Genomic DNA, 26,930 nt, shown 5'->3' on the forward strand with positions numbered 1-26,930 from the left:
CAGCACCCTCCTGGGTTTGCTGAAGACTTCGGGGAGCTGACGTCGGCACTCCAAAGTAGTACTTCGCCCTTTAGTTGGCCACGCCGGAGCATTGTAGTAGGATGTGCGCGACAGTTTTTATTTGTATATCAATATATCTATTTATGGCTCCTGTACGTAAATTTTGACATTCTGACGCAAGTATTTAGCACATTGCAAATTCTAACACAATCGGAATTTAAAATACCGTTCTTTAAGGGTCAAAGCGAGCATAAATGGAAATAAAAAGTTTATATTTGCTTCACATTACAATATTTTAATATGTAATACTGAGGTACTTTGTCACAATCGAAAATTATTCAATAAAATCACTTACATACTAATTCATGCTACGATATAAACGTGCAGAATTACAAAGTCGTGTGTTTTATTTATTATAGCCTTATATTCTATTGAGTTTTATCAAATTAAAGTTATACATGTTGAAATGTTTTCGTCCATTTTGAAAGCTGTTGATATGTGTGGCAACATTATTCAGACTGTTTTGAATTTTTAGCCTACTAGGTCTTCCTTGCATTGAAGATAAATTAATGTCTTCATTCGCTGTATACATGTGTAACTTGAGACTTCAAATTCCTTTATCTCATGCGAAACCTTTAAAAGGAAGAACGCCACCAAGAAGTGGAAAGCACTTCACTTCGAGATGTAATAACGAGGCATGCGCACGCCAGGGCACTTATTTACATAGCAATGTCTCACTTATATTCTGGTGTGATCATTATTCTAACTGTAATACACTTTCATTTACTTTGCATTACTATTATCTAGCTTGGGTTCTATTTTGAGCGGGGTCACTACGTTAACTTCGTCCAATCGTCTATGATGGATGACTCGTTGACCGTTTACAGAACTGAGGCTTTAATAAACGATAGACATTTCATCGAGAGTTCTTTTCACCTAATACCATAAGGTCGAGCAGGTTCACAAAAAATACTTTTCAATGGCGACATATGTTATAACAAAATATCATTTTATCAATTAGAAATATACTTGCTAACTAGCAATTCATTGATTTGGATGTTTCCATTTTTGAAAAATTTGCTCAAAACTTATTTATTTGGGAAAAATGAAACGTAGATCTTTGGTCCTTCGATGATTTATTTTTAAGTGAATGTGCACTGAGCCACAGTATTTAAATTAAATTACTTACTTGTTCTCTGATGTAGTATTTATCAAACGTACTTCGATGTGTCAAACATTGTATGTACAAATTATATAATCGATGAATCATCATAGGTGAATGTAATTAGACAAAAGTTTTTTCGTGATGACGTAGTGAACCCATTAGCATTTAAGTGCATTATAAATTATTAATATAGGAAACTTAGCAACACTTAAGTTTTAGTAACAGCCGTTTTGTTTTCATATGTTTTAGATATTTTCTTATATATTTTAGACACATTTCTGGTATAGACACAAACACTAACATATAACTGCATCAACAATAATATGCAATAGGATATTATGATTCAATCCAATCAGTTTCAGTTATCATAGCGACATTTTCTCCTTTGCCTGGTAAGTATTCGAATTCCCAAAGGGAGTTCCCAAGGACCAATGTTTCCCCTTCATTTACTTCCAAGTGTTGGGTAAAGCAGTCATCTTCACAAGGAGAACGAGGTCTGAGTCTCACCAAGGTCTTCCCTTTGAGTTGCGACATTATTATCAAACCGACGTCAAGTTCAAGATTCTTATATCTATGGGTGTCATAGTTTTTGGACAACAAGAGCCAATTGAAATGGGAAGGAGGGATATGGGGGGAGAGGAAATAAGGCCTAGGAGCTAGAATCCTAAAAGATTTAACTGCCTTTATATCGCAGTTTTGAAAATGAACGAACCAACTCGGTATGTTGGTGTTGGTTATTCGGGAGACTACTTCTTCTAAATCCATTGGCTGGCGACCGATTCGTATATTGGTAAGTATGCGACAAGGTACGGAGTCGCGAAGTCGGTTATCGTCGCTTATCAGACTGGTCAGGTTAAGTTCTGAACGAGATATAGACCAATCGTAATAAGCGTCCGTTACAATGACTGGAGCACCTCTTAAAAGGTGGTGGTTGAACACCTCGTGGTAGTTTGTGTCTGAGAGCCGAACGACATTTTCTGAAATAATAATTTATAATTAAATTTTAAATAAATTACTATCTAAATTATGTTGAAATAATTAACTGACCTATTATTATTTAGTACTGCTAAACTAAAAAGATTTTACGAACAAAATATTTTATTCTCCTTACATTTTGCAGTAATCGATCTCTACTGCAGCAAAATAAAATTTAGGTTGGCATCACGTCGGCAAATACTATGATATCTTCAATGAAACAACATTATTACTAAGTCTTACAAAGAGCCAAAATGACCATCAAAGTAGGAACTTACTGATAGCTTCACAAGCAATACAGTCTGAAGGCGAAACGAGGTTGTTGTCCATATTCTGAGGCTGAGAACGTTCGATCAAGCATTTATTGTAATATAGAGGTGTCCAGTCCCAAATCGGCAATATCTTTATCAATATAATTCTTGTGACTGCCGAAGCATGCCATTGGAACGTGTCGGTTTGGCTTACAGTGTATCCGATGGCGAACACCATCACCAGAAATAAGAAGAATCTTGTCCATCTCTTAATCGATGCCTTTCTCACTGCACTGGTCAAAGGGCGGCATATAATATCCATTTCCTCGTCAGAAATTCCCGCTTCTTTACAATATTCGTAAAATGAACGCACTTCATTGTTAATAAACTCGAATTTCTCGCGTTGGGACATTTTCGCCCCGTTTTTAAGACTCATCATCGCGGTGACCTACAAATTCGCACTTCGATCAATAATAAACTCACGACGCGGTCTATCGATAATGAAAATTCGCGCGCGCGCGAAGGATGTCATTCTGTTTGTAATGTTGCCGTTCTGGAGGATGTCAATGACACAGCAAGAATGTCATACAAAGTATATTTTGCATCTTGTTTATAGTCATGTATGTAACATAGATTCTGCAAGTTCCTATACCTCACTTCTTTGTTTGTTGCAATGCAACTATAATATTCTGTACAAGGTTATTGCCATCTGCAGACCAAAATAATTAATAACTGAATTGAATGAACTCAAAAACAAAATATTTGTTGTAAGTGTTGGATCAGCAATTCGCAAGAGTAATGCAGAGTGAAGTTCACATGTTACACGTTCAATCAATTACCAACAACAGAGGTTGACTGGAAACAATCAGCAGTAACAATTATATTTTTATATATCGCTTTTAAGCCACTTTGTTACGTGTATGGGGTCACATTATTGCCACATTTAAATGGCAGCACTGAAAAGTCAAAATTAATTGTCGGCCATATTGAAAGTTCTATAATGGGAAGTTGATCAAACGTTGACCCTATTATGAATTTCTATTTATTGTGAAGTGATATTTATTCCAAACGTGGTCCAAAAATTAACTCATATATTTATTGAACAACTTGTGATGAAGTGCATGTGAAAGATTGCGTATTTGCTTTTTTGCAATCCGTTTGGTGAATACGTCACAGCGCCATGTTGTATTCCTGCGCTGATCGCAGGCACGAGAAATCTGCCAATCTTATTTTTCGGGAATAGTTCCCGAGAACTAAATCGAACTGCGATTTTGTACTCAAATATATTTTAATTTATATTTGTTGGCAAATGTAAGACAACTTTAGTGTATTCGATGCATCCCTGTTGTCGCATTTCGAGTGCTAACTCATAATTTCAACTGCAGTTTTGTGCATCCGCGAAAGTTGAAAGGACTGTGTTGTAAAAGAAAGAAGTTCCAATAATTAGCCAAAATTCCGGTCCCTACGCGCAGACGAGAAGGTGCCTACCCACCGGGGCAGTCAGGCGAAGGAGACATGAACAACAAACGCAAAAATCGACAAGGGCCGCCGAGGTGAGTGTAGTTTTGGTCATCAACTTTCGTGGTTCGGGATGTCATGTCTTTGTTATTGAGGGTGCCCATCAACATGGGCGCTGAAGAGTGTGGTGGCTGATCGTTGTCAGAGTGACAGTTAGTGTGAGCGCGAGCTGTAGTGCGGTAAACAAAGCGGCTGGTTTGCGAATTGGATGTTTTGTGGCGCGGAGCACGTCGCGAGCGGCGCCGCGGCGCGGTGCGGCCGTGTACGTTAATCTAGATGTTTGGCCTACTTTTGTCGTGTACTCGAGACGATTAATTTAGCCGCGTGTGATCAGCTGATCCCAGTGCCTGTGTCGCAAACTTAGCTAATTAGTCACATTTAATATCAAATAGTAGTGCTGTACTAATTTAATTTGGGTTTATACATTGATAAGTGATTGGATAATTAGTTGAGACATCTCATGTGTAAATTGTGGTGATGACAGGCACTTCTGAATGGAAAAAGAAGCCGAGGACCAATTCTAGGCCATAAGCAGTATGTACATTTACCCTTACAGCTGCTTTCTTGGTATAATATGTAGGAAGAATAATGTTTGGCTGTGCTCCAAAGTTCTTAATTAGAAAGCTTTCTTTTCTTTAGTTCAAGCATGGTCAGTTCAAAGTTTAAAAATAGAGTGAACAAGGCTTGATGTGTGCCTATTGTTGTAATATTTATGTTTAGCAGTGTAGCATGCTGATCATGTACTGTTGTAGTACTGTCATATTTAACTTGATATAAGACAAACCTGTACAATTGTTATTTCATTCTAAACAGTGACTTCAAAACATACAATATTGGTGTTATTCTTTGAGAATGTACATTTGGTGGTTCGATTTGGCTTTCAAAAGTGTCCAATCTAACAATTGACACTTAGTCACTGTATGTGTTAATAGAAATAACACATGCTTTATAGTCATTGTTATAACCAAAATGAACCTATGGTAACATTAGGCATTTACAAACATCTTTATTCTTCTACTATCTTGTTTCTTGTCATATTAACTATTTTATTTATGTTAAATCTAAATCAAAGCTACTTTGTTTGACGTGTAGTACAATAAAAAAAGAAAGTACAAATTAATAATGAAACAAATATGTCAAAAGGTCTAAAAGCAAAGAAGGACCAGTCTAATTTATGTTTTTTGCGCAATATTACTTTTTTGGCAGACAATATTGCCTTTAAATTCGACTTTAGTGTTTTCAAATAAAAGATAATTTACAAAACCACAAGCCTATTAACAACTGTGTTGATTGAACCATAACATTGTGGTACACAATGATATAGTGCTGTCCATCTTAAAGTTTATTCATTATTGCAGAAAGTGTTTTTAGCAGGAGCACTGTAGTTGTAGCAATGCTAACTAAATTAAAAGGTCATTTGAATAACCATAAATTACTTTGCGAAGCACTGGGTAGTTCCTAACAGTGTATAATTACGTTTTATTGAACTATAAAAAGTTATTGATATGGGAAACAAGTTCTTGTGTACTGTGCAGTAAATTGCTTTTCGAAGTTTAACACTTATTCAAAAACTTTTTCAAATTTAAAGTTTCCTCCTTGTCAGCCTCTGCAGATTTTATTCTTTTATCACTATCAGATCTTAATTTTATCTGTACATACATCAATGGCAGTTCAAAAAGTAAAAGACATTAACTGACACCAGGTTGGAAATGGGTTACGCGTAGATGATAAATCCTGGTTGGAGAAACAAACAAACAAACAGCATTACAAACAAATTTTGCATGCAATTAATTCTCCTACATTTACGTTTTGACTGTCATAATAATGCCCAAAAGAGTAGACAAAGTCCACTAGAAGAAAACTAGTAGAAAATGGAGACCCATTTTACAATTCTAAAAAACTTCTGTCTTATACTCCATTCTTAACAACCCGTACATGTATGCTCTTAAGGCCACTCTTAAGTGTCTACTTATTCTGTTTAAAAGTGAATTCAATTTCTACACAAATTCTTACGCTATCGTACAAGCTTTAGTTAACATAATTGATTAACAATGCACAAAAGCAACTTAACATAAAAAAAAAATTTGAACTTGTCATATTTAAGTGTGAAGACTCAAATGGGTTTTAACAGTAATTACATTACAAGTATTTTTTTACTCAGTAGTCTTTGTGTAACCATATGGCTGATGACAGCTAGTAAATAAGTACTTGAATGTTCTTATTAAAGACATTTAATATATTTTAGAAATGTAGTGTAGGACCCAAGTTACTCTACCTCAATTCAATTTTTGTAAGTCCGTAAACCATTTTCGAAAATATATTTGATGTTTCATGTCGAATGTCAGAAGAGCTGCGTACAACGCTTAGGCTTGTATTTGTTTACATACATTACACTGTACATTTCTATTCAAATATTGCCTCCAATGAAATGGGAGAAAATTCGTCAATGTGTAGCTTGATTTGCTGCCGTCTGTAAAAACCCACTGCTAGAAACTGCTGTTTTTTTATAGTATCAATATCAAAGTTTGGTAAGCCATGGGTGTCCATTTAGGTTGTGAAAGCCCGTACCCTGGCAGAAGGCACAATACTGGTGAAACATTTGCGGTTTCACATGTTTCAGAAGAAATTATTTAACATTATCCAGTATGCAAATTTAATGACAATGTTTGACTGCACTGTTACATTAAGCGACAATGTTAAAATTGTTGAATGGATTTGTTCTTTCCCAAATCAAAGAGGTGTGTGAATGTTTTGAACTTTGGTTCTTAACACAATAAAAAACAATTGATGGGCAATCTGTATAGTTCGACATTTGTACGCATGAATTTGAAGATCCTGAAAAAAGATATATGATATTTCATGTGGTCTCCAAATGTTACTTATTTTTTAAATTCGCACTCAAAATGTGTTTGTGCAATAATAACAAACGAGTGAAAAATTGATTAAACACTATCACTAATTTATTACTCTGATTCTCTGTATCTGGGGGTCTACTCTTGATATCCGTCCGACATCCGTTCAATACAATTACTGCCAAATAAGCAATACTTGACCAAATGAAAAGACGCGTGATGCGAATGAAGCTTCATACTTCAGGATCACTTCATATTTGTCTTTTAATTTTGTCGAATATTACTTATGTGACAGTAATTGTTTCGGACGAATGTTGTACGGAGATCGAGAGTAGACCCCCTGCACCAAGTCCAGCTTCCCCTGTAAAGTATAAGTAAGAAATTTAAAGGGTTCCTCTTTGTAAACAGATATTTGTATTTTAAAATATCATAAGTAAAAGAAACCTGAAAAATTTATCAGTATCTCTTCTTACTACAGATTTATAACATAGCACTGCTAAACTGTTTTTTTCTGGACTACACTGTAACAGTTGATATGAAATCCTACACGTGTGTGATACATTAACTCATATGTTCTTCATGTCAACTGATCTCAGAGGCAGCCATAAGTCTTTCCAAACTTGCTAGATCTTCTGGGCAATAGTGCACGATCTGTCAACAAAAGGCCTACCTCCTGTATAGGATATACTAACAGAATGAAAACTGTGTGACAGAAAGGGTACTTATAAGTCACCAATCTCCATATAACCCTCAACCCTAGAGGATATTTGTGCCAAATATTGATGTAACTTGATAATGAACGAAGAAGCTGCGAGTCTGGTTGATTAGAGATTGGAAAATTGAGTAAATCTAGTACATACGTATAAATCAAATGGTTTATAGAAGCAATGTAATGTAAATGTAAGTTCTAGATGTGATGAATGTGGCTAGATCTTAGGTTATTATATGTAGGTAGTTTAGAAGTAGCTCTTTCTCTGACTAATTTTACACAATATTGAACCGACATGCTTTATTGGGCCCTGTCTACCAGGAGACTAGCTGGTGCCTTGGACGGATATTTTTCAATAGAGAACATATTACATTTTACAGGATTCAGTGATCAACGAGCTTTTGCAACCATTAATAAACTAAAACATTTAATATAAATGTTATCTAAGTGTAATTATTTAATATTAATTACCTAACATCATAGAATTTGGATTAGGCTGTCTTTGAAAATAGGCCTCTTCCAGCTTATCCCATTAACCGTTGTCTCCAGCTCATATAATAGGAGTTTTAGTTAGTGATACCAAACTGACATCTTCTAATGTGACTGTGGAAAATAATGTTGCCACGTTTATTGTATAGTATTGTGCTTGGTTTAGTTCTCATTAAACTCATTGAAAAACAACAAAAAATGAAACGTTAGCAAATAATCTGATAAACAATATTTCATTTACATTTAGTCTCTACATACTTCTGTTATCAAATTCTTGATCATTTTTTTATGAACACCTACAAATTTTTGTAGTTTACAATAATTTGTAGTCCAAAAAGTCAAAAGTTTTATAGTCTACAAAGTTTTGAAAAAACAATTATACGCGATTTAAATCCGGAAAAATAGTTTCATTTCCTATGTCGCGAAAACCTAAGAACTCGAAACCTACAAATTGTTAAAAATGTATAATTTACTGATTCAGTGAAATAAATCCTTTAAGACAACGCTATTTTTACCGACTTCAAAAAAGGAGAAAGTTCTCAATTTGGCTGCATTTCTTTTTTTGTGTATGTAACATACAATTACACTGCATTTGTGAGTCGATTTCGATGATTCTTTTTTGTTGTGAAGAAGTGTGAGGGTACTTCAATATCGGACCCATTTAAATTTGAAAAATATGTTTTAGCGTTCTCCGGTTTTGCGCACTTTCAGGTAACCAGTTCGATAAAACTTGGCAAATATATGTAATTCCACAAACATTTGAGGTCGTTTTTTTAAAAAAAATGTTATATAATTATTATTGTGCTAAGCGTCAATTCTCTAATTTTCCGGCTATAGTTGTACGCCATCCTTTGGGCAAATACTCTTACCGCCTTTCACATACCTTCTTTTTCCTTTTTTGTTTTTCTAGAGTACCAACATATTATGTCTTGATCATTTCGACCCCTCCTACGTAAAGCAACGAGCTTTGCCGAATAAAACTGAGAAATGCTAAGGGTCTTATTCTAGAACTCTACTCAACGCTCAAGTCAGGATTTGAGTATGATTTAAAGCACTCGAAATCGTAGTCAAGTCCCTGCCATTAGGGTCGTATTTCCAGTGCATGTGTTTCCAGTGCAATCCTGACTTGAGCATTGAGTAGAGTTCTAGAATACGACCCTAAGTCACCTGTTATGCTTATTTCAGTGAATTCAAAATTTAACGCGCCCCGGCAATTTCGACATACGATACTTTACGTAGGAGGGGTCGATTTGTCCTTGAAGGATCTCATTCACCTTTATTGTAGCATCTACCACTCCCTACTGTCTCTTGTGTAGTCTCCATTAGTACTTAAAAATTCAAATATTTATTTAATTATTTCATAGGTAAGTAAATTACAGTTGAAATTGTCACATTGATTGAACCGTACTACTCATTCGTAAGATTTCCTCCCTCAGAAGAATGAATAAGAAATTTTATGTGTTACTCTTTGTAAATAATCACAGTACAGCTAGCACGACAGGGCGTGACTTGCGCGAGATCTCTATGCGAGAATAGCGCCCTGTCGTGCTAGTCCTTCAGATCGAGACAACCTGAAAGAGTTTGGCGAGTCGCTACCATAGATTGCCATCTAAGTACGTAGAAGCTGTATACCTGATTATAAAGTTTTTGTTTCACTGTAGTTTTAAACTTCGTAAATAGGAAGTATTATAGAAGCGTATATATGAATTCGTAATCTTTTAATCTTTGTAAAGACGACTGTTAAGACCAATCAGTTTGTTTTATTTCTCGTATTAACTTTATGTTTGTCACTTTTCATAAGTGTACTATGATGTTAGTGTAAATTTATCTTTCAAACACACTCTGTGTGTCTTTGCCTTGCAAAAACGTGCGGTTTTGCAAGGCAAAGATTCTAATATCGGCGGCGTTACCCCAAAGAAAACTGACGTATGGTTTTATATCGTTCATCACTTTTTACAACCTCTTCAAACGTTTTAAGAGTTATATGGATGATTATTATTTAGTTGATAGTGATGTGTTACGTGCAGTCAACAGTACATCAAGGTACACACTTTGGAATATCGCCTCCAGTGCAAAGGAACAACTTCTGTCAAATGTGCAGCTTGACGTACTGCCGTCTGTACATCAGTGACGCACTGATCAAAATTGCCTACTGGGTTATAAACCAGTGATCGGAAAAGGCAGAGTAGATTCACTTAAAGTTGAAAGAACACAACGTATAACACCTTTATTCGAAATAGCCTAACTATTGTATTTTTAATCGACTTCAAAAAAAGGAGGATGTTCGCTATTAGACTACTATGTTTACGCGATAACTCCGGTAAAAATTTGTGAACCGATTTTGATGATTCTATTTTTGTTGGAAAGGGGGTACCTCAGATGCAGTCCCATTTAAATTTGAAGAAAATATTCCACCTCTAAGGGTGGCAAACTAGGGGACGAATGACTTTTGAGGTCGGTTCTTTTAGTACTTTGTACTCAGATTATTGCATTCCAACAACTTTGTGCTTTAAGATACGAGTTTCAGAAACAAAGGCGACGATTTGTCGCACCTACCTTATAAGGGTCACCACAATTATTAACGCAGAATCGCATTAATCTGGTCAAAAAGAGCTTTATCTCTATGAGCGTAAGAGCGAAAAAGACGTTCATGAGTAATGGTAGCGGCTAGCGCACCGCGCCGCCCGTGCATGTCCCCTCGCCCTATCCGCTCCCCTTAGTCGTCTACACATAGTATATGGTAATTATTAATAATATTTAATTAAAAACATTATATGCTTGTGTTGTATTTTTAAACGATTTCAAAAAAGGAGGAAGTTCTCAATTCGACTGCATGTTCTTTTTTTTGTATGTATGTTACGCGATAACTTGTGAACCGATTTTCATGATTCTTTTTTTATTGGAAAGGTGGTACTTTCATAGTGGTCCCATTTCATTTTGAAAAAAATCATCCACTTCAAAGGGTGGCTATTCACGCATGCCGATTCATTTTTATAAATAGCGCCTAACTTTAATTTAGGAGCAATTACTTTAATGCTTGATTTTGCTATTTCTTCAATTCAAGGCGTTTTTCTCTTAATACACTTTGAGTAGTTTCGTAGTGAGAACCTATTTTTATTGTCTCCAGTGTCAAGTCCTGTATAGTGGCGAACTAGGGGATATTTCAATAAAACTTAGCAAATAGACGTAATTCCACGTACTTTTGAGGTCGGTTTTTTTTAGTACTCTGTACTGAGATTATGTTTTAAATTCTCATCTGGGCATTATAAATAAATCGACTCATCCGTAGAACAAAGATCTATGTCCAAGACTACTTGTTTTTATTACATAGTACATTTCGTTTGTTCTTCTTCGCTGTGGATGTCAAATCGACCGATGTTCGGTTTTGTATTTCCGAAACGAAATAAGATATATAAATTCTCAAAACATCTTTACATATGCCTTAGTTTGAATAACGAAATTATTCTCGTAACGTGCTTATTTTCTTTTCGCTATATAATCACATCGGACTCTGTTCTTCGGATGAGTCGAAATATAAATAATGCACACACTCATAGCCCAACACTAGGGAAACCCTGTGTCGCTGGTGCCATGGACACACACGTAGACAACCACAAATTACACCCAAACTCATGAGACAAATAAACGTAGGGCATACAAATATTTCCTCCGGCAATGGAACCCGGAACCTCTGCGTGGTAGTCCAGCATGGTAACCGTTCAACCACGGAGGCAATTCATTTCAATATCGCACGTTTGGTATTTGACAGTAAATTTTACATAAAAACCGTGACGCACCGTGCTCGGCATGTGGAAGCTCTTTAAACTTACAAAACCATTAAAATAATTATTTAACTTCGTAGTTTATTACTGTTTTCAAGTAAAAGTTAAAAAACAAACATTAATGTAAGGTTTTCGTGGCGTATGTACATGATTAATGAACTGAAGTTCAAGGATGTTAACAATTGTATTATCATACGTACGGTAACTTCATACAAACGCAGCAGCGCGGTTTGTATGTGTGTACGCCATTCGCGCGCCGTGTACGGACGCACACGTTCACATAATTTCGCTGTGCACTTAGGGCGCGTTCCCACTGTGTCGTGACGACAGTTTACAGTGTCGTGGCTTGCATTTTTAAATGAAGTTGTTCACATATAGCACGACACGATTAATTGTCGTTCACGATTTTTTATCGTTACAACGACAAACTGTCGTCACAGTGGGAACAGCTGGAATGACAGTCGTCAGACGATAAAAAAAACGTCACGATAAAAACATGACGACAGATTGTCGCAGCTCCTATTGTCTTCACGTTTTATTTATCGCTGTCCGCACGTATTCGGCTCCCTGCCCTCCCTTCTCGTACCCTGCGCCCTCTGCTCGCTTTGCAGTAGCGTTGGGTCGTAGCCAGAGATGGGCAAGGAGAATGTCGTGAAACGATAAAAAGTCGTCACGACAGTCGTTCAACGATAATAAAACGTGACGACATAGTGGGAACGCGCCCTTGCGTTGCATAGCGCGGGTTGTCACACCCGCCATTATTTATTATATATTTTTTTATGACATCAAATGACGGGACGAACAATTCGTGCGCCTGGTAAGCTACACGCCTGTCCATAACAGTTACAGTGCCACTCAGAGCTTTAAAGTGCAAAGATCTGAGGGGCATTACCACTGCGCCCGTCACCCTGAGACATAAGTTGACAAGTCCCATGTGCCTGTAATTTCACCAGGGAGCCTACCATAACCTTTCCAAATACAATATTATTTCAATGTAAGCTTAGAGTAAGTATATATTATTATATATATTACAACATATATTACTCATATTCGTACCATCACAAACCTGTCAACCAAGCAATGTATTATTGCAAAAGTGATTGAAAGAACGAATGATTTTCCAATATTGTCTATTCCTTACTAAAAATAGGAAAGAGATAACGCTATGTGAAGTACATAATGCCATCTCTTTCTTTTTTTTTTGATATTCCGAATCGTCTTATCGTAGTATAAATGTTTGAGTACTTACTGTTATTTACATTTAGAGAATTTTAACTGCCAAAAAAAAGAAAAGTATGTAATAATGAAATCTATTAAAATTACGTTGTTTTCAATTATTTTTTTGAAGAAAAATAAATAAAACAAGCCGAATCTTGATAGTCACGTTGTGAATTCGGAACAATAGTCTGGTGTCAATTGTTAGCTTCGCTAAGGAGCATATAGATGGCGCTGTTATAATTTTACGAAATAAACGTCGCGTATTTTTATTTAACGAAAAATTATTTTCTATGTGCTAATAAATAAAAAATAAACAGAATATTGAAGATATATGTGTAAATAAATAAGCTCAACTTAACTTTTAATCATTACAAATCAATATTAAGACAACAAAACTAAAAGTGATATTGTTTCCATTGCATTCGTGTAACTATTTTAAGATTGCTAAATCTGACATAAGAGCAATATTAGTTAGGAAAAAAAAAAGAAAAGTCAATGTAAGGTTGAACTAATATTGTTTTGAGAGGTTGTGGTAAAAGGCCCCCAGCACCCTTACCCTTCAAAACCGGAACACAGTAATGCTAACATTACTGCTTGACGGCAGAAATAGGTAAGGTGGCAGTACTTCTCTGGCCGAACTCTACTGCTACTAAAGTTATAGAATAGAAGCGGTGTTTCAAAAATGACACAGTTTGTGCTTCAAATTCAAAATTGTTCAGCATTTCGTTTCTATTTCATAATCTTATTCCATTATCTATGTGTCAGTCCGCGATACTTGTATAAAAGTATTGCATATAATATACCTACTGCATTTAACAAAGATTCTTTCAATATACTGCCCTCGGAACGAAAAATGGCACAAATGACTGAATGAATGACAGACTGGTTCAGTAGAGAGCTCCTTGTGTTCATCCAGAGAAATTCTGCCGCCAAGCAGGAATGGGAGCGTTACTGTGTTCCGGTTATGAAGTGTAAGGGTGCGGTACAGGCTTATGGGACTTGTCAATTTATGTCCCGCTATCCATAGCCGCTGCAGTGCCGTTTAAATCTCAAAGATCCTATACGCGCTATATTCTAAGTTTGCTGCCGACTTAATAAGCTTCTAACGAAAGTTCTTTACATAGTAAGGCTCATTATTAAACGTTGTGCTCGGAACCAATGCCACATCTTTATGGCACGACGAACATTATAATGTTACAAATCACCACTCCGCCCTTGTTAGGCAGATACTGTAAACCTATTTCACATTACGATAAGCATTAAATTGTCGGGATTCTTATCAAATTTACTAGAAATGATAATGCCAATCTTGTAGAGAATATCTGGTTTTTCCCTGGTTTTACACCAGTTAGGTCTAGCACGACATGGCGCGAGAGCGACAGAAAGCGCGAGATATTGCTATTCTCGCATAGAGAATTACTTTCGTGCTAGATTGATTGTCGCAGTTATTTTTATTTATGCTTAAAGTGTAATTGCATCCATGTATTTATTTTTTTCGCTTTATATAACGCGAGAATATAATTCCATTTATTATTATATGGGTAGATTTTTTTCGAACTAGGTTAAAAGTAAAAATTAGTGATAAAACGAACTACCTGTAAGTGAAGTTCTATCGTAATTACACGAGGCGCATCGTCCATCGCATCAAACTTAATGTTCCGTTTCTGAATTTATCTTTCTTTTTCGAGATGACTAAGGCATTTTTTGGAAAAAGAAATACGCTTAAATTTTAAATTGGAAAAAAGTTGATTTAATGTAAATAAACCGAACACTAAACAGCGAATGAAAACCAAATGGATCACCAAGCGAGAGCTGGTGTGCGTATTATCTGCCTACATTGTTTTTCCGTTAACTTAGGGTAGGAAGTGGCCACACGTATGCGTTACTACAAGTGCCAATCTCGTGCTAATCTCGAAGGACGAACCGTTAGTATAATGTAAAATATAGTGTCAATATTAAATATAATAATCAACATTGTGCGCAAAACTTTCCTTCACTGAAAAAAGTGTTCTTTAATATTTTTATCTATACTAAATCCACGTTGACTCAACTAGGATATGCGTCAAGTTTCGTTCATTTGGAACCACCGTTCTCCCAGTTTACCCGTGACCGGCAGTGCGACTTAAATTGCGCTAATACGTACTTTAATGCTTAACAATTTATAATATTCGTCACCAGATCGCCGCGCGGGCGCGTGGTCCCCGAGGGCGTCTATAACAACGCTCACTTTATGCACGCGGCCACATCCCACGTTGGGGATATTGTGCAGGTGCTCACGCAGTCCGGCAGCGTCTGGGAGGGAGTGTTTAAGACTTTCAGCGCTCAGTTTGAGGTGAGTAACATAGTTTAAGAGACGACTCAAATTCCGCATCAAATTGTGTCCGACTCGTTTGCGATTATGTCGACAGGTGGCTTCTTTCAGTGTGGTTATTGTACAGCTTCTGCGTAATTGGGTGTTAAAAATCCGTTTGGATCTAATTTGCTCTTTCAGGTTGCTTCTGCCTTATATATAATATTTTTAAATTATTATTCTTATTGATAAATGTGAACAAAGGTCTATTTACAAACAGCGACCAATGTAGTTTCTTTCTCGTTATTCTAAGGGCGCCTCCAAATTAGACGCTTAATAAAGTGCCACTGCACCACTACCCTGCCGCTACTACTTACGAACAATTTTTGAAGCGCTGTTGCAGCGCCATTGTCGGGACACGCGCGCACCAGTTTGGCAGTAACACTAAGTGCCATTTTCCACTAATCGACTAAACTAAATAGAGTATTGCACTGCTGTTATTGATAAGAAAGTATAGGAAAAAAATACAAAGAATATTCACAACGCAGGAATGCGCGATGCGGAACCATTCGCAAATTCTTGCGATGCGTCATGCGAGCTCGTAGATTTTGTGTTTCGACCCTTACTTCTTAGTCGCGGCCGCGTCAATGGGTATGGTGTAATGACTTAGGTAGCCGCCCGCGACTAGCGCTTAGTGGAAAATGCGTGTAAAACTGAAGCGCTACAGACGCGCGGCTGCCGCGTCACAGTAACGCCACTACAGAGCTACTACAAGCGTCTAATCTGAAGACTTAACTAAGGCTCTATGTACATTGGAATGGAAGCGCATTGTTGTAAGCATAGATAATAAACTTTATGCCAATTGTGTAACTTACTAACTAGATACGAGCCGAAATGTAGGTCGCGCGTCTTCCGGAGATTTCTCGCGCAGTATTCTACCGTATCGTATCTAGTTTGTACGTTACAAAAATTGGATTAAAAAATTATAACGTAAATTCAACCTTAGGGCACGTAACGCAGATTTACGAATGAATAATAAAAAATAAATAAGTATTTAATCAATTTCACTATTTCAAAGGCAATTATATCGTCTGCTTAAAGGTAAAACCACATAACATTCCACAAATCCACAAAAAATGTCCAATATGTACCTGTTGTAAGAAAATCACCATCTTTCTGCAGATAAAACCACTTATTGAGTTTATATCTTTTTTGTTATTGAGTTTCACCTGCAGAAAGATAGTGATTTTCTTACCATAGCTATGTCTTTTTGTAGAAATGTCACTTATGTGGTTTTACCTTTAAACAGACGATATATTACCTATGTTATAAAGCTAGCATGAATTAGAATTTACGAACTTCTAAGTTAAACAAAAGTGAAATAGCTATATAGTCTTCATATACATACAGCTTAATTTAGACTGCCGACTAAATCTGAAATCCAATGGGAGAAACAGAAAACTTCAGTTCACATCTTTGTGATGTATACTGCCTCCGTGCCGAACGGTTACCATGCCGGACTGCCACACTAAGGTCCCAGGTTCGATTCCCGGGCCGGGAGAAATATTTGTATGGCCTACATTTATTTCTCTCGGGAGTTTGGGTGTAATTTGTGGTTGTCTATGTGTTTGTCCATGGCACCCGCGACACAGGGTTTCCCTAGTGCGGGGCTATGTTGAATGTGTGCGTTATTAGTGTTATTATTATGTGCGTATAGACTCTTCTGCAACTTTGACGACCTGTTGGGTAGCACGACACGGCACGATTCGCGCGAGAGGGACATGAAGCGCGATATACTGCTCTCGCACAAGTCGCGCCCTGTCGTGCTACCCCTACTAATAACCAAGAAAGAACAAACTCAATATTAAAAGTTTATTTTAAAATACCATGTGACGGAACAATCAAGTCGTGCTCCTGGTGGTAAGCGACTCGCATGTCCATAACAGTTGCAGTGCCACTCAGAGCTTTAAATCATAAAGACCGTCACCGACCGACCGTCAAAGTCCCATACGCCTGTAATTTCGTCAGCATCTTTTTTACCTTTGCACCAGCTTTTACCATCAAAATCGAAAAACTAATGATCACATTACTGTTTGAAGGCAGAAGAAATTAATAAAGTGGCTTAGTGCTTACCTGGACGAACTCTGACAAGGAGCTACCGCTACTCACAGAAATATTACGTATTTTTAAGAACTGGTAGCTCAGTGATAAGCTCAGGACGCTAGATAAGGAAGTCGCAAGCTCGAATCCCAGTGGGATCCAATTGAAAAGCTAATCTTTCCAAATTTCTAATCTGAACGTGTAGGATAGTACCCCGGAGATAATGTACTATATGTACACTTTAAAATTTTCCTCTTTACCGAGGAATTCCACTTTTCCATACCACCTGTACTAAGATAGAAAGTTAAAGGGTTAGTCCCCACAATGAAACCGGATTCGAAACGTGTAAACAAACACTTTGATATAATATGTAGAAACAAACGGATCTAATAAATAGTTAACATTCCTACAGCGAGGTAATAGGGTCAAAATATTGTTGCCAAAATAAAGGTTCAGGGGATTATGAACCTTTTATTAGTCATCATAATCAACCCAACCCAATCAATCCAAGACTTCACATGTTTTCCGAGGGTTGAGAAGGTTCTTTCTACGTGCAGGTTCCAACACGATGTTGTCCTTTACCGATAAGCTCGAAGTAAATTTCAAATTAAATTTCGCACATAAATTCCGAGAAACAGAGGTGTAAGTTGGGATTCGAACCCACGGTCTCAGCTTGAGAAGCGGTAAGACAAACTATTAGCGCCCAGTTTCACGAGGCGAAAGTTTTCGCGCGGCCGCCGCTCGGCGACCACCCAGTTACCACGCCTTCATGTACATTAAGACCGTCGATTACGCTTCACTTTAAAGCGTTTTTAGGAAGATTTGCCCCCGTAGCATGGCTACGCATGATAGGCGCGCGCTATTGGCTGTATCAATCAGATCTAATTTAGATAGCCAATAGCGCGCGCTTATTTGAATTTCACGTTTTTTTTCACAATTTCAAAATTTCACAATTTTTAGTTACAACACTATTGTAATAGCAGGGCAATATCATGCAAGCAAAATAGCAATTATAAAAAAGTTTAAGATTAATGGTAATCGTGTGTTTTTTTACGCTTTTATGGAATTATAAAGACAACTGCCCCGTAGCATGGCTACGCATGATAGTTGCGAAGCGCGCGATAAAATTGAAATAAGCGCGCGCTATTGGCTATCTAAATTAGATCTGATTGAGACAGCCAATACCGCGCGCGCTTATTCCAATTTTATCGCGCGCGTCGCGACTGTCATGCGTAGCCATGCTACGGGGGCAGACCTAATTTAGATAGCCAATAGCTCGTGCTTATTTCAATTTTATCGCGCGCGTCGCGACTATCATGCGTAGCCATGCTAGGGGGCTGTTTGACTTGTGGCAGTGAAAAAAATGTGTATTATTCATCATATTATCTAAAATGCTGTTGTCCAAAACACGATTTCACAACATTTTCAATTTAAAAAAAAATTCAACGTTACCTCTTATTCGACGCTTTTAACGCAAATATGTATATCCGTAATATACCAAGTAAAATTCATAAGTTTTTGACGAATAAGGTATTATTACTCAACAATGAAAACCGTGGTTGTTTTATTTTTAACATTTTGAACCTAATTTTGGAAATAAACCCTTTCTTTGAGACGCGCGCAAACTATTGGTAGTTTCTTCTCTTTTACACATACGAAGGTCGGCAGTGATTGCTGAGACGCGTTGCTGGATCGACCTATGTCGCCCGCACTGCACCTAGCTAGCTAATTCACTTCATAAATTGTAATATAGTAGGCATGGCTTAAAACATCGATCGCTCAAGGTCATCGACGCTTTCTGCGTCTTAATGGCAAATCTGAATTCTATTTACTAGGCAACAATATTTAAATTCCTTTTAATAATACAACCGCGCGAGTGCCGTCGCGTGGACCAAATTTAAGCCAGACGCGCCCGCGTGTCGGGTCGCTCATTTAAGATAAAACGTAAAATCTACACGAATAGAGCGTATTTTGCCATGACAGTTAGACACACGCGGTCGCTGCGCGGCGGCAAGGCGGGTCCGCTCGGCGACCGCGGAGGCGACGCAGGGTGAACGCGATAAAATTCGTGTCCAAGAAATGCGCCCTTAGACTACCACGGATTTAATCTATATGTGCTTAGGTATTGGTAGGTATTATCTTTTTTTAGCGGCTAGATATCGCTCAACGTTAAGAGGGAGCAGAGGAAAAATTCCTAATCTTCGATTTAATTTTAGAGCGGTATATCCACGTTAAAGTTAAAAATAAAATATTGTATGAGTAACTACACGATATATTCAAGCATAGACATTAATCAGAAACATAAAACAATAAAATTTCCTCGATAGATATTAATCACGAAATGACATCTAATTTTCAAATTTTTTCGATTTATCCCCGAACTGCTACAGGTTATTAGAACAAAAATTAGATAATTAATTATATTTATGCATGATCGACAACTGTCACTACGGATTTTTTTTTAATCCCTTTAGTTTTAGAGTTATTCCGCTAAAACGAATTTGGTACTTTTAATGCGCAAAATTCAACATCTCCTGTCGCATGTGTACCCCTCTTTCCATGTGTACCCCTCTTTCCAACAAAAAAATAATCACTGAACTAATATTACAAAAGTATCCCAAAATGATCCTTCTCAAAATCAAACCTCCTTGCCCACATTGCTAACCGCAGAGCCACCGAGGTCGTCAAACGCGATCTCTACGCAAATAAAACGGTAAAGCTGTAAATGCCATTAGATACCCGTTATCGGTCAGTGTGTTTTCAATAACTGACTCATCGTGATTTTTCTACGCTGTCGCGAAAAACAATACGATTCGGTAGTTTATATTTTTCCCATGCACGATATTTAAATAACAAAATTTAGACTGATGTTCTATCTTTGTATTAATAATTATAATAAAGTAGTTAAGTAATGTCACAAAAAAAAGATAATCATGATAGTAAAAGTCGTGGTAGTCCATATCACATTACTAATAGTAAAGCGCTGGTCAAGGCAGTCGCTGGTAGCTGTAAAGGTTGAATGAAGAAAAACTTTGATAGATTTCTTCTATCAAATTGATAGATTTGATAGATTTCTTTAAGATTGAATAGATTTCACAGATAGCGCTACGGCAAAAAAATCGTTAAAAAGAAACAAAAACAAAGATCTGCAACAAGCACACACAAAACTCCGTTGGGTCGAGCATCAGACTGGTATGCTGAAGACGCAGGCTCGAATCCAGCCGGATCGAAATGAATTTTTGTCTGTATTCGATCTTTGTATTAATTATAACAAACAAGTGAAGTAATTTGTATGGGATTTGACGTCTTGATTGTAGGTAGTTAAGTTAGTTGTAGTTAGTTGTAGTTTGTAGTTAGTTAAGTTATAGAGTTGACGTACAATCGTAAAGTTTTATTTTTGTTTAAATACAAGTTATTATATGGATGCTTATGTGACCGATTGCGACAGAGTTATTGAATCAACTAAATTATAATAAAATGTGAATCAGTCGATTCACGTAAAGTAGAGCGCAAACTCAGCGTCTAAATCTTGTACGTGACCCGTACATAATTTACAAAAAAAAAATTGAATATCATGATAGTACAACATCGTGATAGTCAATAAACTTGTATTAAAATCTAAACTCATTAAGTACAGTCTATCTGTTACAATGGTCTTCGTGTTGGCGCGTTTGCACATTACATCCGAGAATTCGTTCCGAAACCGAGACTATATAAACTCGGACCCGCTCCGGAAGTCCCTCGTGCAGTAAGTCCCATTCGAATCCGAGAAAATGCGAATAATGCTTGTACATCTATACTCTAGCCAAATTCGATGTAGAACGTTGAATAACAAAACGTTGCTAGGCAACTAATGATGGCATAGAAAAACAACATTTTTTCAATACTCCTTTAATTGGAATTTAAATACGTAAGTAGGTAATTGAGTTATGTAGAAGTAATACTTACCTAGCCAATTATTATTATAAAGTTTACAAAATACGTTTTGATACGTGTGAGTTATGAATAAAAATAAGATGGTAGGTAATGGTAGATGAAAAGAAACAAAATGGTAAGATTTTATTTGATATTAATTTACCACATATTATATTATCCAGCATCTATCTCCGATTCTGAACTTGAATTACCACCAGAACTCGAATGTTTGCAATCTCTCCCTTCAAATCTAAAAGTCACTAGGGATGGCACAGTTTTACAAATAATTAATTACTGGTAATTTTTATGGGGATTTGAAACTTGTGTTGAACAATATTCATTATAAACATGACTTCAAGATTTAGTATTATCCATAATCTAGTTCATTTAGGGGGAAAATATTGAAATTGTGGTAATGTGAAAGAGTCTGAGATGAAAACCCTAAAAATCATATGTTTTTGTTTGTTGACATTTTTTTCTACATCGAATTGACCAGAGTATAGAGATAAAATGGTCTCTGTGACATTTAGGACCGTCATGTCTTGGATTCGGAACTGATAAATAGCTCTTGTGTTCTTTTGTTAATTATTCCAACTTTTGCCTTCCTCCCCACAATATAATATGACATCAATTTTATTGGACATTCCACAACTGTGCTTGTTATTTCGTGATTATTATATAACAAGAATATCAACCCATTTATACGTCCCAATGCAGAGCACGGGTCTCCTGTCTGGCGGGGTTTAAAGCCATAGTCCGCCACGCTGGCCCATTGCGGGTTGGGAACTTCACACTTTTCCGAGGGTTGAGAACTTTCGATGTGCACGTATCATCACAACGTTTTCCTTGTTCGAAAAGCTCATGGTAAATGTCAAATTATATTTACCTCAGGCGTGCAAGCCGTTCGAACCCACGGCCTCTGCTTCATTATTAATGGATCTCCGTTTTAATCCCATACGTTCAAAGCAATTCTAATAAAACTCTTTGTAAATAACTAATCACCATAAACAAATAACTAGTTCAGAATTATCATAATTTAATGAGTTCGCGTATGATTGTGATTAACTTACTTGCTTCCTGTACCGAGACACAACACCATAGCTTCTTGTAACTGTATTTACGGGAAGTTATAAGAAATGATTTAATTAAACGTTTCTTACGCTTTTATACGCTTTGCTACTACTACATAGTAAGTTTCTTACATTAAGACTGCGCCGAGGCAGCGATACGTAATCGCGAAATAATTGCTTTCGTTTGATCCCTTGCTGTATCGTTATTAGTAAAGCTTTAGTTATGAAATTAATGTAAAAGATGTCTAAGGATTCAGTCTATAAATCATACCCTTTAGAAACACGATTACTAAAAAAAATTCCAAATTATCTGTAAAAAACAAAATAAACCCTTAGGGTCGTATTCTAGAACTCTACTCAATGCTCAAGTCAGGATTTGAGTATGGTTTAAAGCACTCAAAATCATACTCAAGTTCCTGCCGTTAGGGTCGTATTTCCAGTGCTTGTGTTTCCAGTGCAATTCTAACTTGAGCATTTAGTCGAGTTCTAGAATACGACCCTTAGTATGGCGTGAATACTTTACGAGAAAGTCATCAGTTTTTGAATAATAACAAAAGTACATCTTTTCTATAACTTATACTCCGTACATTACCAAAATATGTATTTGTTTTAATAATACGAAGGAAATACCTAAATTCGCGGCCCGCCCATACTATCCGCCACGCTTCCCGCCTGTCCTTTTTAGTCCTGCTTCGGCCGTCAGACGTGGAGGTTGTGTCGCTTACACACGGCCGTAAAAACGTATACCACACACACACACATACACGGAGCGTATGGAATACCTAAAATCAATTAGCACCAGAAGCTCGGAGCCCTCTTAAGGAAGGTAACCAATTCTCAGGTTCTCGATTATTATAGATTTGCAAATTCTTCTTATCGTGTCAATACTTCTTTTATTAGAATAGGGTGGAATTATTTATTTCAGTCCATAGTAACGTAAATAATACAGTAAATTTTTCTTACGTGCTATGGTTAGTACAATAAAAATATTTTAGGACTATATTCACTTTTAATAGTATGTTGCGACTTCTTCCCTCGTACAGGTATTAGGGCACAAGGGGTACAACAGTAAGTGCTTCATGGACTGTGTTGAGGCACCGCATTCACCTAAGTTAGAGTAGCATCCCTGTAACCCCATTTACACAATTTGCCTCTTGAGTGTGAAGTCGGTTTAAGGACTTCCACACCTGCCACCGCAGATCGCAGTTTGGTGGTTGTTGCTCTGGAGGGATGATAAAACCAGGTTGTTGGGAGGTTTTCTGTTCATACAGTATAGTGACAAATTTTTATGGTTTTTAAGGCGAGCTCGGAGAATTTTATGACCATATAAAGGCTGTCGTTTGGAAATTAATCTAATTTTCAAATATATAATCGCTTATAATAACAATTCATTTATTTCTGACACATTCATCCATAATATTTGTTAGTGAAGAAAAATACTTAAGCTAGTGTTATGTTTAAAATAATAAAATAAAACAAAATTATAGGTATTAGGACGGGAACATAACGTACCCAGCCAATGCCGGGACAACTGCCTACGCATTGGCAGCAGTGTGTAAGCGCTTCCACCGCCCCAGCATTGGGGACTCCTTCTTTCCACCAATGTGCTCAAGATGCTGTTCGTACTAAGACGCATGCGATGGAGTAGCGATCCACTACGCTTTCGCATGATATCGTAGAAATCGTCTACATGTTTCGCAGCAGACATGGTTGACGCGCTACAGAAAGGTGGAAATCGGAACAGCATCCTGAACTTGTTGTTATTTCAAACAAAGCAATCGCTCTCTTAACAGGGGATCTACTCCCGTACTCTCCATCCAACATTCGTCCGAAACAATTACCGTCAAATAAGTAACACTCGATCAAATTCAAACTCACGTAATGAAACTTCATTCTTCACATTGCCTCTTACAGGTCCCGTGGTCACGGCTGACTGATTTTAGATGTTTTTTTTTATGATACGAAGTGACGGGACGAAGAAGTTGTGTACCTGATGGTAAACTACACGCCTGTTCATTGCGCCTGTCACGCAAAGACATAAGTTGACAAGTCCCATATGCCTGTAATTTCACACTTATCTTGCAAAACCGGGAAGCAGTAATGCGGATGTGAGCTTGGCGGCGGAAATAGGTAAGGTGGCAGTACTTCCCTTGACGAACTCTTTCACATGGAACTCTATTGCTACTAAAACTCTGAACTAATATTGTTGAATTTTGGTATAGAGATAGATAGGACCTACCTAAGAGAAGGACATAGGCTAGACTCACACTGGCGCGGAGTCGAAGCGTCGCGACGCGTCATGTTTTTCGCCTACAGCATATTTTCCCTTTATTAAGGTACAAATTTGTGTTATGCAAATATGGAGACGCGCGTTACTTGGGCGCGTCAGACGCCGACCACACTGTAATCCGGGCGTACTAATGCGATCGTCGTCGCGACAGTCGTTGTAATTGAAAAACAAGACGCGAAGTTTCGACTGCGCCAGTGTGAGTTGAGCCATAGGCTACTCTTTGTCACAAAAATAAATCTTAAAGGGAGTGAAATGTGTGGATGAAAGTTTGTATGGAGAATCAATAAAACTATGAAAATTAGTATAATGCGGTAGGCTACTCTAAGTAGTTATTCTTAGAGCGCGTTTATTCGACACGAATTTCATCGCCCCCACGCCGCGCGGCCGCCGCGCAGCGACCGCGTGCTTTTAACTGTCATGGCAAAATATACTCTATTTATTTAGCTTTTCGTTTTAACTTAAATGTGCATCCCGGCCGCGCGGGTGAGGTTGGCTTGTCTTTGGTCTACGCGGCGACCGCGCGGTTGTATTATTCAGAGAAATTTAAATGTTGTTGCCTAGTAAATAGAATTGAGATTCGCCAGTAATATACCTGAAAGCGTGGTACTCGTCGTGTAACTGGGCGCTTACGCAAACGAAGTGGCGGGTGCCAGCTAGTTCAAAATAAAAATGTAAATTGAAGAAAAATCCCGTTTTCTAATCTAACTTTATAATCGTAATTTTTTTCAAACATCTCGCAATTTTATAACCCAGAAACACTTAACGCGTTATTTCTATCATACAAAACAAATAACATTTGTTCTACATGCCTTACAATTCGATGAGCTGATGATTTATTATTTTATTACATTTGTATTTTTTAAACTCATAGAACCAAATTTATTTCTTTAAATAATAGTAATGCCGTGTAAAGAGATTTCGAGTTACTTATTGACGATGGACTGTGATGCACCTAACTTTTTCTTTCGATAAAAAAAACATAATGACACGTTTAACTACGCGATTTGCCGTAAATACATTCCTTAAGTAATATAAATCCGTTGTTATATTTTATTCTTATTGTTGACATTAAATTGACAACGATAACTAATTTTGTATATTAAAACTGATTTGTTATTGTTCAACTGTTTTTCTTTCATCTACCATTTTCCTCGCTAAACTTAGGTGAAAAAGTTGTGTGTTTCCTTCGGCAACAAGTTGTTTTGCGTCTCGTGCCTTAAAACCCTCGTTACGCTCATGATTCTATTTTGGAATCCTAGCATCTTTCGCTTGCTCAGGTTTTAATACAAGCACTCGTGTCAAGCAACAACTTTTGCAGCCTTGCATAACAAATAACTATTGCTTCTCAATTGCGTTACCGACTTGTAATTTCTAAATTATGTATTTTTGTGAATGTTAAGTAGTAATATCCTCGTTAACGGTTACAGAAAACATCATGGTGAAAAGTTCACATCCCTAAGAAATCGTATGAACTCCATCGGGGTAATGTAGCAGATGACTCAATACTCAATATATTTATTGTTTTCATAAGATACATAAGGTCTTAAAATTAAAATAATGTTACACATGAGCCCTGTCTTCGGGATAACAACAAGAGCAGAGTCAGGCCGTGGCTTAGATTTGTCACTTTATTGTTCACTATCAATATATATATATATATATATATATATTGATATATATAATAAAAGTATGTCACTGAGAAAATTTCGATTAAATTACAATAATATAGAATATATAACATAGTTCAAGATTTATTTATTATGTATTGATTTCATTATTAAAATTTATTTACAGTACTATTTTCACTTATCATGCTCTTGAAGTTCGTATTTATGCTGGATGTAGGCTGCATAGAATAGAATTTTATGCTCTAGTGCATAAAATAAAATCGTCGTTTAAGACCGAGGCAATGACGCCTGCGCCAACAGCCACGCACACCAGAAATTTATAAAATGAAGTTTTACTTTTATTTTTTAATCCGCGTTATATTACAAAATTAAAAACGTAGGCAACAGTAGTTCTAATAAGTTATAAGAAATAGAAATGCTTAAAAAATAAAAGCTTGTAAAATATAACTGACCATTATGTAGTCCGACGTGAGTCACGTGTAGAAAAAAAAGTAGTACATTTCCCGCCAATGTTCTTATTTTTTCGTGGCAATAGTTGTGTTGCAATTCGAAATTGTTCTACAATTTACGCGAAATAATGTCGTCAAGTGAAGAGGAAATTACACTCACACCAAACTCTTTAATGGAAAGGAACGCGACAAACGTCGTTGAGCAGATATTGCCGCCTAAATCTAAGCA

At 36.9% G+C, this 26,930-nt stretch overlaps 2 protein-coding genes across 12 annotated transcripts in view; one reads left to right on the plus strand and one right to left on the minus strand.

The window, feature by feature from the left end:
* Positions 1 to 1,137: 1,137 nt before the first annotated feature.
* LOC113225403 lies at positions 1,138 to 2,914 on the minus strand. The gene is made up of 2 exons (XM_026457707.1): positions 2,419 to 2,914; positions 1,138 to 2,142 (listed from the first exon to the last, which is right to left on the minus strand). The coding sequence occupies exons 1-2, from the start codon at positions 2,828 to 2,830 to the stop codon at positions 1,502 to 1,504; spliced, it is 1,053 nt and encodes a 350-aa protein (XP_026313492.1). The 5' UTR covers positions 2,831 to 2,914; the 3' UTR covers positions 1,138 to 1,501.
* Positions 2,915 to 3,417: 503 nt separating this feature from the next.
* Positions 3,418 to 26,930, plus strand: part of LOC113240681 (ataxin-2 homolog) — a 76,613-nt gene continuing 53,100 nt past the window's right edge. For all 11 annotated transcript variants that reach the window (XM_026478050.1, XM_026478051.1, XM_026478053.1 and 8 more), the window contains exons 1-2: positions 3,418 to 3,944; positions 15,138 to 15,291. In XM_026478050.1, coding sequence (XP_026333835.1) covers positions 3,907 to 3,944; positions 15,138 to 15,291 — 192 coding nt within the window. In that variant the 5' untranslated portion in view covers positions 3,418 to 3,906. The remainder of the gene's footprint in view (positions 3,945 to 15,137; positions 15,292 to 26,930) is intronic.

Source organism: Hyposmocoma kahamanoa, unplaced genomic scaffold (genome assembly GCF_003589595.1).
Source record: "Hyposmocoma kahamanoa isolate Upper Pololo Valley unplaced genomic scaffold, ASM358959v1 160, whole genome shotgun sequence".
NCBI lineage: Eukaryota > Metazoa > Arthropoda > Insecta > Lepidoptera > Cosmopterigidae > Hyposmocoma > Hyposmocoma kahamanoa.